At 43.1% G+C, this 13,525-nt stretch overlaps 1 protein-coding gene across 1 annotated transcript in view; it reads right to left on the reverse strand.

Moving 5' to 3' along the window:
• LOC311121601 (kinesin-associated protein 3-like) overlaps window positions 1-13,525 on the reverse strand; it is a gene marked incomplete at its 5' end in the record, with an annotated part of 51,550 nt that overhangs the window by 21,335 nt on the left and 16,690 nt on the right. The window contains 7 exons of the mRNA XM_084196065.1: window positions 4,538-4,663; window positions 5,648-5,813; window positions 6,042-6,154; window positions 6,815-6,923; window positions 8,952-9,052; window positions 11,399-11,561; window positions 12,531-12,709. Of these exons, the coding sequence (XP_084052191.1) occupies window positions 4,538-4,663; window positions 5,648-5,813; window positions 6,042-6,154; window positions 6,815-6,923; window positions 8,952-9,052; window positions 11,399-11,561; window positions 12,531-12,709 (957 nt within the window). The remainder of the gene's footprint in view (window positions 1-4,537; window positions 4,664-5,647; window positions 5,814-6,041; window positions 6,155-6,814; window positions 6,924-8,951; window positions 9,053-11,398; window positions 11,562-12,530; window positions 12,710-13,525) is intronic.

Here is a 13,525-nt window from a genome sequence, read left to right on the forward strand (position 1 = left end):
GCTCCTTCGTCGCTGGGGGTGTCTGCGGCAGCAGTACCTACTACTACGATTTCGAAGTCGACGTCGGCAACCTTCCGTCCCTGCTCTGGATCGAGCGGGGCTTCTCCATCTGTCGGAGGCCGGCATCCTGTGAAGAGTGGGAGTGGGCGGATTTCCTCATCCTTCTCGCCAGCCGTGATTTCCGGCAGCTCCATGGTAAGAAATGTGACTGTTCCTGGTGCAAAAACAATGTCCTATTCCGGAGCTCGAGTAAATTACATTACTAAGCTGCTCCCGAATGTACTACGTCAGAACATGGAAATCGATTCTATCGTAGTCCATGTGGGTTTTAATGACATAATGAAGGGCAGCTCTGAACAGTTGAAACTGGATTTTAAAGAGCTGATTGAATCTCTGCTAGACACTAACAAAAAAAAAACATAATATCTGGCCCTGTGCCCTCTCTGAATCGTGGCATTGAACGCTTTAGCAGGATTCTTGCTCTTCACAACTGGCTATGTGATAATTGCATCTCAATGGGTGTAACTTTTGTTGACAATTTCGTTACCTTTTGGAAACAAAACACATTTTATAAGGAGGATGGGATCCACCCAAATCATTTGGGTTCCTGGATCCTCTTACAGCATTATAAGGCTGCGTTGAGACAATGACTTAGCAATGACCCAAGCCCAGCTCAGCTTATCCCTACCATTGTGACGCAGAGTTGTCAAAATGCTTCAGCAAATGTACATTACATCAGGGGCGTCAGTAGACACAATGTGGGTAACCTGGTTTGTGTCCCTCTAGCTGCCCTGGGTGCCTCTGCTGATCCTGCAGCTGTTGTGTGAAGTGATCATGTGCCTAAGAAGCAGATTTATACTGTTAGCACTGAGCCGGTGTGCCCGAGGAGGAAGGCCACTGTGTGCAGCTCACCCTGCACTAACATAAAGAACATGACCACATCTACTGCTGCTAAGCTTCCCAGTAAAGCAATAAAAACAAGTAAGCATCCCAGAAGAAAACTGCTCAAAATAGCCCACGTTAACATATGGAGCTTAAGAAACAAGGTTCATGAAATCATTAATTTGCTAGTAACAGATGACATTCATATTCTGACAATCTCTGAAACTCACTTAGATAATACCTTTGATGATACAGTGGTAGCAATACAAGGTTATAACATTTACAGAAAATACAGAAATGCCAATGGGGGCGGTGTTGCCGTCTATATTCAGAACCACATTCCTGTAAAGCTTAGAGAGGATCTCATGTTAAATACTGTTGAAGTAATATGGCTACAGGTTCATCTGCCTCACCTAAAGCCCATTCTGGTGGGAAGCTGCTATAGACCACCAAGCGCTAACAGTCAGTATCTGGATAACATGTGTGAAATGCTTGATAATATATGTGATATCAATAGAGAGGTATATTTTCTGGGTGATTTAAATATTGACTGGCTTTCATCAGGCTGCCCACTCAAGAGAAAGCTTAAAACTGTAACCAGTGCCTGCAACCTGGTTCAGGTTATCAGTCAACCTACCAGGGTAGTTACAAACAGCACAGAAATTAAATCATCAACATGTATTGATCACATCTTTACTAATGCTGCAGAAATTTGTTTGAAAGCAGTATCCAAATCCATCGGATGTAGTGATCACAATATAGTAGCCATATCTAGGAAAACCAAAGTTCCAAAGGCTGGGCCTAATATAGTGTATAGGAGGTCATACAATACGTTTTGTAGTGATTCCTATGTTGTTGATGTAAAGAATATATGTTGGTCCGTGGTGTGTAATGAGGAGCAAACAGACACTGCACTTGACACATTTATGAATTTGCTTATTCCAGTTACTAATAAGCATGCACCCATTAAGGAAATGACTGTAAAAACTGTTAAATCCCTGTGGATTGATGAGGAATTGAAAAATTGTATGGTTGAGAGGGATGAGGCAAAAGGAATGGCAAATAAGTCTGGCTGCACAACCGATTGGCAAACATATTGCAAATTGAGAAATCATGTGACTAAACTGAATAAAAAGAAGAAGAAACTACACTATGAAACAAAGATAAATGACACAAAGAATGATAGTAAAAAGCTTTGGAGCCCCTTAAATGAAAGTTTGGGAAAAAATGCAAACTCAGCTCCATCATTCATTGAATCATTTGCTCATTCATCACAAAAACAACTGATATTGCCAACTACTTTAATAATTTTTTCATTGGCAGGATAAGCAAACTTAGGCATGACATGCCACCACCATGCTTCACCGTAGGGATGGTGCCAGGTTTCCTCCAGACGTGACGCTTGGCATTCAGGCCCGAGAATCTTCTTTCTCATGGTCTGAAAGTCTTTAGGTGCCTTTTGGCAAACTCCAAGCGGGCTGTTATGTGCCTTTTACTGAGGAGTGGATTCCGTCTGGTCACTCTACCATAAAGGCCTGATTGGTGGAGTGCTGCAGAGATGGTTGTCCTTCTGGAAGTTCTCCCATCTCCACAGAGGAACTCTAGAGCTCTGTCAGAGTTTGGCCGGGCGGCCAGCTCTAGGAATAGTCTTGGTGGTTCCAAATTTCTTCCATTTAAGAATGATGGAGGCCACTGTGTTCTTGGGGACCTTCAATGCTGCAGACATTTTTTGGTACCCTTCTCTAGATCTGTGCCGCGGCACAATCCTGTCTCGGAGCTCTACGGACAATTCCTTTGACCTCATGGCTTGGTTTTTGCTCTGACATGCCCTGTCAACTGTGGGAAATTATTTAGACAGGTGTGTGCCTTTCCAAATCATGTCCAATCAATTGAATTTACCACAGGTGGACTCCAATCAAGTTGTAGAACCATGTCAAGGATGATCAATGGAAACAGGATGCACCTGAGCTCAATTTAGAGTCTCATAGCAAAGGGTCTGAAACTTATGTAAATAAGGTATTTCTGTTTCTTATTTTTAATACATTTGCAAAAATGTCTAAAAACCTGTTTTCACTTTGTCATTAGGGGGTATTGTGTGTAGATTGATTAGGATTTTTATTTATTTAATCCATTTTAGAATAAGGCTGTAACAACAAAATGTGGAAAAAGTCAAGTGGTCTGAATACTTTCCGAATACACTGTAACTAAGGAATTATACCAGGCGGTGTCAGAGGAAGGCCTTAAAAATGTTCAACGATTCCAGCCACCCAAGTCATAGACTGTTCTCTCTGCTACCGCACAGCAAGTTGTACCGATGCACCAAGTCTGGATCCAACGGGACCCTGAACAGCTTCTACCTCCAAGCCATCAGACTGCTAAATAGATAGTTTGTTAACCAATAGCTACCCGGACTATCTGCACTGACCCTTTATACACCCTTTTAACTCATCCCATACGCTGCTGCTACTGTTGATTATTTATCCTTTATCCCTACCTATATGTTCATACCCTACATAACCAAAAGTATGTGGACACCTGCTCGTCCAACATCTCATTCTAAAATCATGGGCATTAATATGGAGTTGGTCCCCCCTTTGCTGCTATAACAGCCTCCACTCTTCTGGGAAGGCTTTCCACTAGTTCTATAATAGCAGGGATGATGTCTTACAATTCAGTAGTTCTATGATAGCAGGGATGATGTCTTACCATTCAGTAGTTCTATAATAGCAGGGATGATGTCTTACCATTCAGTAGTTCTATGATAGCAGGGATGATGTCTTACCATTCAGTAGTTCTATGATAGCAGGGATGATGTCTTACCATTCAGTAGTTCTATAATAGCAGGGATGATGTCTTACCATTCAGTAGTTCTATAATAGCAGGGATGATGTCTTACCATTCAGTAGTTCTATAATAGCAGGGATGATGTCTTACCATTCAGTAGTTCTATAATAGCAGGGATGATGTCTTACCATTCAGTAGTTCTATAATAGCAGGGATGATGTCTTACCATTCAGTAGTTCTATAATAGCAGGGATGATGTCTTACCATTCAATAGTTCTATAATAGCAGGGATGATGTCTTACCATTCAGTAGTTCTATAATAGCAGGGATGATGTCTTACCATTCAGTAGTTCTATAATAGCAGGGATGATGTCTTACCATTCAGTAGTTCTATAATAGCAGGGATGATGTCTTACCATTCAGTAGTTCTATAATAGCAGGGATGATGTCTTACCATTCAGTAGTTCTATAATAGCAGGGATGATGTCTTACCATTCAGTAGTTCTATAATAGCAGGGATGATGTCTTACCATTCAGTAGTTCTATAATAGCAGGGATGATGTCTTACCATTCAGTAGTTCTATAATAGCAGGGATGATGTCTTACCATTCAGTAGTTCTATAATAGCAGGGATGATGTCTTACCATTCAGTAGTTCTATAATAGCAGGGATGATGTCTTACCATTCAGTAGTTCTATAATAGCAGGGATGATGTCTTACCATTCAGTAGTTCTATAACAGCAGGCTGATGTCTTACCATTCAGTAGTTCTATAATAGCAGGGATGATGTCTTACCATTCAGTAGTTCTATAATAGCAGGGATGATGTCTTACCATTCAGTAGTTCTATAATAGCAGGGATGATGTCTTACCATTCAGTAGTTCTATAATAGCAGGGATGATACCAGACTTGGCCAACATGGCGGCACAGCTGTCATCCATGGACACCGTCCCAATCATGATCACCACCTCTAGTATCAGGTCATCCTCCGCGGAGCCTGATGACAACACAGAGGTCAGGTTTCTGGGGTTAGAAGGTGATCTCCTGTTCTACTTGTTTCCATAACTACGGTGAGTTACAAAATATGGAGCTCTTTCTTTAGAACAACTCCATATTCTCTCTTTCTCTCAGAAACTAAATCCACTCTTCTTCTTCAGTGATATGGTTACCTGGTTTGAGTCTCTCTCTCTCTCTCTCTCTTTCTCAATTCAATTCAATTCAAATCAAAAGGGCTTTACTGGCATGGGAAACATGTCAATTCAAATCAAATCTAAAGGGCTTTACTGGGAAACGTGTGTACATCGCCAAAGCAGGTGAAATAAACAATAAACAAAAGTGAGAAAAGACACAAAACAACATCAACAAAAAACGATTAGAAATTAACAATAACTATTACACTCAAAAAGGTTTCAAAAAGATCAAGACATTTCCAGAGTTATATTCTCAGCTATGTACAGTGTTTTAGCAATGTGCAAATAGCTGTGGGCAGTGGGCACATATTCTATCTTCTCTTGAGAGCCAGGTCTGCCTACGGCGGCCTCTCTCAATAGCAAGGCTATGGTCACTGAGTCTGTACATAATCAAGGATTTTCTTAATTTTGGGTCTGTCACAGTGGTTAGGTATTCTGCCAGTGTGTACTCGCTGTTTAGGGCCAGATAGCGGTCCAATCTGTTTAGGGCCAGATAGCGGTCCAATCTGTTTAGGGCCAGATAGCGGTCCAATCTGTTTAGGGCCAGATAGCGGTCCAATCTGTTTAGGGCCAGATAGCGGTCCAATTGTTGTTGTTGATTCTTTCCAGTTTGTTAAATAGTCTGTTTGAGAACAGAGCCCCAGAACCAGCTGGCTGAGGGGACTCTTCTCCAGGTTCATCTCTCTGTAGGTGATGGCTTTGTGATGGAATGTGTGGGCATCGCTTCCTTTTAGGTGGTTGTAGAATTCACTCACTCACTCACTCACTCACTCACTCACTCACTCACTCACCTGGTTTGAGTCTATCTTTAAGGTAAGGTACCAGGTTGTACTCCTTCAGCACCAGTTCCCAGTCCAGATCAGCGATAGTGAGGTTAGCCAGGGTCCCCAGACACTCTATCACGTATTCCTCGTTTTCATCAGGACTGATCTGGGCTGCCAAGTCTCCTACGTAGTCCTGAAGGAGACCGTTCTGTTAGTAAGTCACTTAGCAACACTTCATACATACAGTCTCCTTTCCAAATATCTCTGATCCACTGCTGCCTCATGGTGCACTGTATGCATGCTTTTATATGGCTTCATTGCTGGGAGCTTCATAATGTGTTCTTTACAGTCTTTTCAACCAATTCAGTTACAACATCTGCTTTATCAAGTCACTAACATCCAACATGAATTTAGTACTAACGATGAAGAGGTGTTTGGGTGGTCCGTCGTGTTGAGAGATGTTTCGTATCATCTTCATCAGTAAAGGATCCTTCAGCTTCAGAGCCCTCTTCATCAACATCTTCAGACCATTACCTGAGGGAAGGGAATCAAGCATTCATCATTTATTCAACAGCATGTGAAATATTTATACTATTGAATTAATTCACATGGAGGATGACAATGAAGTGTCTAGGACTTATTTCCATGGTTCTTAGATCACCAGACCATCTCTGATACATCTGGTGGTCTGTACCTTCACAGATGAGCTGTATAACTGATAGTGGTCTGTACCTTCACAGATGAGCTGTATAACTGATAGTGGTCTGTACCTTCACAGATGAGCTGTATAACTGATAGTGGTCTGTACCTTCACAGATGAGCTGTATAACTGATAGTGGTCTGTACCTTCACAGATGAGCTGTATAACTGATAGTGGTCTGTACCTTCACAGATGAGCTGTATAACTGATAGTGGTCTGTACCTTCACAGATGAGCTGTATAACTGATAGTGGTCTGTACCTTCACAGATGAGCTGTATAACTGATAGTGGTCTGTACCTTCACAGATGAGCTGTATAACTGATAGTGGTCTGTACCTTCACAGATGAGCTGTATAACTGATAGTGGTCTGTACCTTCACAGATGAGCTGTATAACTGATAGTGGTCTGTACCTTCACAGATGAGCTGTATAACAGATAGTGGACCTCCCTATCTTCACAGATGAGCTGTATAACTGATAGTGGACCTCCCTACCTTCACAGATGAGCTGAGCGTTCTTCTTGTTAGCTGCCAGGTTGATACAGAAGGAGATGAGCTCAGCATCGATCCTCTCCTCACCGTGCTCAAACAACATCTTCATCAACTGGTGAGTCAACACAGAGCACTAAGTTAGCATGTTAGCATCAGATACACTGAACAAAAATATAAACACAATATGTAAAGTGTTGGTCCCGAGTGGCGCAGTGGTCTAAGGCACTGCATCGCAGTGCTAGCTGTGCCACTAGAGATCCTGGTTCGAATCCAGGCTCTGTCGTAGCCGGCCGCGACCGGGAGACCCATGGAGCGGCGCACAATTGGCCCAGGGTAGGGGAGGGAATGGCCGGCAGGGATGTAGCTCAATTGGTAGAGCATGGTGTTTGCAACGCCAGGGTTGTGGGTTTGATTCCCACGGGGGGCCAGTATGATTTTTTTTATTTTTATAATGTATGCACTCACTAACTGTAAGTCGCTCTGGATAAGAGCGTCTGCTAAATGACGTAAATGTAAATGTTTCATGAGCTGAAATAAAAGATCCCAGAAATTTTCCATACGCACAAAAAGCTGATTTCTCTCAAATACTGGGCACAAACCTGTTTACATCCATGTTATTGAGCATTTCTTATTTGCCAAGATAATCCATCCACCTGACAGGTGTGGCATATCAAGAAGCTGATTAAACACCATGATCATTACACAGGTGCACCTTGTGCTGGGGACAATAAAAGGCCACTCTAAAATGTGTAGTTTTGTCACATAACACAATGCCACAGGAGTCTCAAGTTGAGGGAGCATGCTATTGGCATGCGACTGCAGGAATATCCACCAGAGCTGTTGCCAGAGAATTGAATGTTCATTTTTCTACCTCCAACCTTGTTTTAGAGAATTTGGCAGTACGTCCAACCGACCTCACAACCGCAGACCACGTGTATGGCGTTGTGTGGGGGAGCGGTTTGCTGATGTCAACGTTGTGAACAGAGTGCCCCATGGTGGCAGTGGGGTTATGGTATGGGTAGACATAAGCTACGGATAACGAACACAATTGCATTTTATCGATGGCAATTTGAATGCACAGAGATACCATGACGAGATCCTGAGGCCCATTGTCGTGCCATTCATCCGCTGCCATCACCTCATGTTTCAGCATGATAATGCATGGCCCCATGTCGCAAGGATCTGTGCACAATTCCTGGAAGCTGAAAATGTCCAAGTTCTTCCATGGCCTGCATACTCACCAGACATGTCACCCATTGAGCATGTTTGGGATGCTTTGGATCGACGTGTACGACAGCGTGTTCCAGTTCCCGCCAATATCCATCAACTTCACACAGCCATTGAAGAGGAGTGGGACAACATTCCACAGGCCACCATCAACAGCCTGATCAACTCTATGCGAAGGAGATGTGTCGCGCTGCATGAGGCAAATGGTGGTCACACCAGATACTGTTTATTTTTAAGGTATCCGTGACCAACATATTCCCAGTCATGTGAAATACATAGATTAGGGCCTAGTGACCAGATGCATATCTGTATTCCCAGTCATGTGAAATACATAGATTAGGGCCTAATTAATTTATTACAATTGAATTATTTCCTTATATGAACTGTAACTCAGTAAAATCTTTGAAATTGTCGCATGTTGCGTTTATACTTTGTTTAGTGTATTTATCAGTGTTATGGCTTGGGGGTAGAAGCTGTTCAGCGTCCTGCTGGGTCCAGACTTGGTGCATCGGTACCGCTTGTCGCGCGGTAGCAGAGAACAGTCTATGACGTGGGTGGCTGGAGTCTTTGACCATTTTTAGGGCCTTCCTCTGACACTGCCTGGTATAGAGGTCCTGGATGGCAAGGACATGTTTTATGTACAAGATGTATATTTGACGTATATTTGTATATCCTACACCTAATATAGAATAGAAGAGGCATTTAAATTTCATAGAATTTCACTGAATTCAATTATATTTCCTTTCATTAAATTCGAATTGCAATAATATATCCTGTTTACTGCATCAATCGTAATTCAATTCTAATTGAATTGGAATTGATGAGGCATTCTCAATCCAATTCTGAATCCAATTCTGAATTGAGCACAACCCTGGTGTAGGTGCTGATCCAGGATCAGGTGTTGTACCGTTACCTGTGGGATGCAGTCTGTGTAGGCGAACATGGACTTGAACCTGTCATCAACACTGATGTGGTACAGGATACACATGGCCATCTGCTTGTGGTTCTCATCACCTGAGAGAAGGAACACATTACTACACATTAAACCAACAGCTCAAACCTGATACATTATATTCAGATAGATAGATAGATCTGGGAGAGAGAGAGAGAGAGAGAGAAAGAAAGAGAGAGAGAGCGAGAGAGAGAGAGCGAGAGAGAGAGAGAGAGAGAGAGAGAGAGACCCAGAAAACCTGAGCCTACGCCTTCACTATGGTCAATCAGTTAAACAATACAGAAATACACTACGGAAAAAGAAGGAACAGCACGTCAGATATCAGGCCATATTTACTTTTTTAAAAATAATTTAGCAGACGCTCTTATCCAGAGCGACTTACAGGAGCAACTATGGTTAAGTGCCTTGCTCAAGGGCACATCGGCAGACTTTTCATCTAGTCGGCTCAGAGATTCGCTAGGCTTAACCGCTAGGCTATCTACCGCCCTAACAAAGAAGCCCTAACCCTAACCCAAAGAAGCAAGAGCAAAACCATACTGTTTACGCGATCATTTATAACGCTTTGAATCAGTTATTAAAGACTAAGATTACATTGGATGAACTACAGGACAAAATACAAACCCTCCAACACCAAAAAGGCCTGTGGTGTTGATGGTATCCTCAACGAAATTATTAAATATACAGACCACAAATTCAAATGGGCTATTCTTAAACTTTTCAACATTATCCTCAGTCCACCCTCTTCAACATTTATATCAATGAATTGTCGAGGGCACTAGAACAGTCTGCCACGCCCGGCTTCCCCCTAATGGTCCCCTGTAGCTCAGTTGGTAGAGCATGGCGCTTGCAACAGCAGGTTTGTGGGTTCATTTCCCACGGGGGGCCAGTATGAAAATGTATGCACTCACTAACTGTAAGTCGCTCTGGATAAGAGCGTCTGATAAATGACTAAAATGCACCCGGCCTCACCCTACTAGAATCTGAAGTCAAATGTCTACTCTTTGCTGATGATCTGGTGCTTCTGTCCCCAACCAAGGAGGGCCTACAGCAGCACCTAGATCTTCTGCACAGATTCTGTCAGACCTGGGTCCTGACAGTAAATCTCAGTAAGACAAAAATAATAGTGTTACAAAAAAGGTCCAGTTGCCAGGACAACAAATACAAATTCCATCTAGACACCGTTGCCCTAGAGCACACAAAAAACTATACATACCTCGGCCTAAACATCAGCGCCACAGGTTACTTCCACAAAGCTGTGAACGATCTGAGAGACAAGGCAAGAAGGGCCTTCTACGCCATCAAAAGGAACATAATATTTGACATCCCAATTAGGAGCTGGCTAAAAAATACTTGAATCAGTTATAGAACCCATTGCCCTTTATGGTCGTGAGGTCTGGGGTCCGCTCACCAACCAAGAATTCACAAAATGGGACAAACACCAAATTGAGACTCTGCATGCAGAATTCTGCAAAAATATACGTTGTGTACAACGTAAAACCCCAAACAATGCATGCAGAGCAGAATTAGGACTATACCCGCTAGTTATCAAAATCCAAAAAAGAGCTGTTAAATTCTACAACCACCTAAAAGGAAGTGATGCCCACACATTCCATAACTAAGCCCTCACCTACAGAGAGATGAACCTGGAGAAGAGTCCCCTCAGCCAGCTGGTTCTGGGGCTCTGTTCACAAACAGATCCCACAGAGCCCAGGACAGAAACACATTTAGACCAAACCAAATTATGAGAAAGCAAAAAGAGAACTATTTGACACACTGGAAAGAATCAACCAAAAAACAGAGCAAATTGGAATGCTATCCGGTGCTAAACAGAGAATACACAGTGGCAGAATACCCCAAATTAAGAAAATCCTGCCCACAAAATGAGGTGGAAACTGAGCTGCACTTCCTAACCTCCTGCCAAATGTATGACCACATTAGAGACACATATTTCCCACAGATCACACAGACCCACAAAGAATTTGAAAACAAATCAAACATTGATAAACTCACATATCTATTGAGTGAAATACCACAGTGTGCCATCACAGCAGCAAGATTTGTGGCCCGTTGCCACAAGAAAAGGGCAACCAGCGAAGAACAAACACCATTGTAAATACAACCCATATTTATGTTTATTTATTTTCCCTTTTGTACTTTAACTATTTGCACATCGTTACAACACTGTACATTGCCAATAATATAATTTTTGAAATGTCTTTATTCTTTTAAAACTTTTGTGAGTGTCATGTTTACTAATGTATCACATGTTCCTTTCCCTTTTGTTTATTGTCTATTCCATTTGCTTTGGCAACGTTAACATAAGTTTCCCAATAATTAATTAATTAATAATTTTGCCAATAAAGTCCTATGAACTGATTTGAGAGGACATAGTCCAGTGTGGTACGTACCCAGCAGGGAGGTGAGTTTGGGCAGCAAGCCGACCTGCACCATCTTGTTGCGGAGCCCGGTGTCAAAGGAGAGGTTGAGGAGCAGACGCAGTGTGATGTTCAGCAGGTCTTCATGTTCACACGGGACCAGACGAGACAGACGCTCTACGGTGTCTACCTCAGCCTAGCAACACAACCAACCAATCACAGCACAGGGTTAGGGTTAGCAACCAATCACAGCACAGGGTTAGGGTTAATAACTCATCACAAAACAGGGGTAGGGTTAATAACTCATCACAAAACAGGGGTAGGGTTAACAACCAATCACAGCACAGGGATAGGGTTAACAACCAATCACAGCACAGGGTTAGGGTTAACAACCAATCACAGCACAGGGTTAGGGTTAACAACCAATCACAGCACAGGGTTAGGGTTAATAACCAATCACAGCACAGGGTTAGGGTTAACAACCAATCACAGCACAGGGTTAGGGTTAATAACCAATCACAGCACAGGGTTAGGGTTAATAACCAATCACAGCACAGGGTTAGGGTTAATAACCAATCACAATACAGGGTTAGGGTTAACAACCAATCACAATGCAGGGAAATGATTAGGACTCATTATGACTTTTATTATAGCGTCCAGTAAACCCACAAGCGAACATGCAGGTTACAGCAGTTTAATGTGTACACTGCCGTGTGAAATAAAGTCTGATGATGTCTCCTTCCCCATAGACTAGAACGATCATGTATAACGTATGGACACAGCAAGGTAGTTGTTTTTTCACTGGTAAAATGTCTCCTGAAGAGGATATCACATCAAGACAGCACACTGTTCCCTCTATGCTGATTTAGATACAGTATTCTGACCTGGTATCCTCCTGTATGCAATTTATTGTACTGTATTCCCTCCATATAAACTAGACCTGACTCTACTCCTGATCCACCACCATATAAACTAGACTAGATAGTGAGGCAATACTACATTAGAATAAGAGAAGGGTCTATGTTGATGTGTGTTGGCTTGACAGCCCTCCATCTCTCCATGCATACATCCCTCTCCGTCCCTCCCTCCTTCTCCCCTCTCCCTCCTCATTCCTCCCTCTCCTTATTCTTCTCTCTCTCCCTCCTCTCCCATCTCCCTCTCTTACCATATCGTTCTTGTTCTCCAGGAAGATGCTGAGTTTCTTGAGGAAGGACACCACTAGCACCAGCAGCTCCTCGTTCTCCCGGTCCAGGGTCTTCACCAGCATGTGGACAATGTTCTTGTTTCTCATCTTCAGCTCTGTCCTGGTGTCCTCAGCCAGGTTCAACAACAGGTACAGAGCAACTAGAGAACAGGAGGATCATCTCAGTCAGGTTCAACAACAGGGACAGCTACTAGAGAACAGGAGGATCATCTCAGTCAGGTTCAACAACAGGGACAGAGCAACTAGAGAACAGGAGGATCATCTCAGCCAGGTTCAACAACAGGGACAGCTACTAGAGAACAGGAGGATCATCTCAGCCAGGTTCAACAACAGGTACAGAGCAACTAGAGAACAGGAGGATCATCTCAGCCAGGTTCAACAACAGGGACAGAGCAACTAGAGAACAGGAGGATCATCTCAGCCAGGTTCAACAACAGGGACAGCTACTAGAGAACAGGAGGATCATCTCAGCCAGGTTCAACAACAGGGACAGCTACTAGAGAACAGGAGGATCATCTCAGTCAGGTTCAACAACAGGGACAGCTACTAGAGAACAGGAGGATCATCTCAGTCAGGTTCAACAACAGGGACAGCTACTAGAGAACAGGAGGATCATCTCAGTCAGGTTCAACAACAGGGACAGCTACTAGAGAACAGGAGGATCATCTCAGCCAGGTTCAACAACAGGTACAGAGCAACTAGAGAACAGGAGGATCATCTCAGCCAGGTTCAACAACAGGGACAGCTACTAGAGAACAGGAGGATCATCTCAGCCAGGTTCAACAACAGGGACAGCTACTAGAGAACAGGAGGATCATCTCAGTCAGGTTCAACAACAGGGACAGCTACTAGAGAACAGGAGGATCATCTCAGTCAGGTTCAACAACAGGGACAGCTACTAGAGAACAGGAGGATCATCTCAGTCAGGTTCAACAACAGGGACAGCTACTAGAGAA

This window comes from Coregonus lavaretus (assembly GCF_964263955.1).
Source record: "Coregonus lavaretus genome assembly, contig: HAP1_SCAFFOLD_2946, whole genome shotgun sequence".
Taxonomy (NCBI): Eukaryota; Metazoa; Chordata; class Actinopteri; order Salmoniformes; family Salmonidae; genus Coregonus; species Coregonus lavaretus.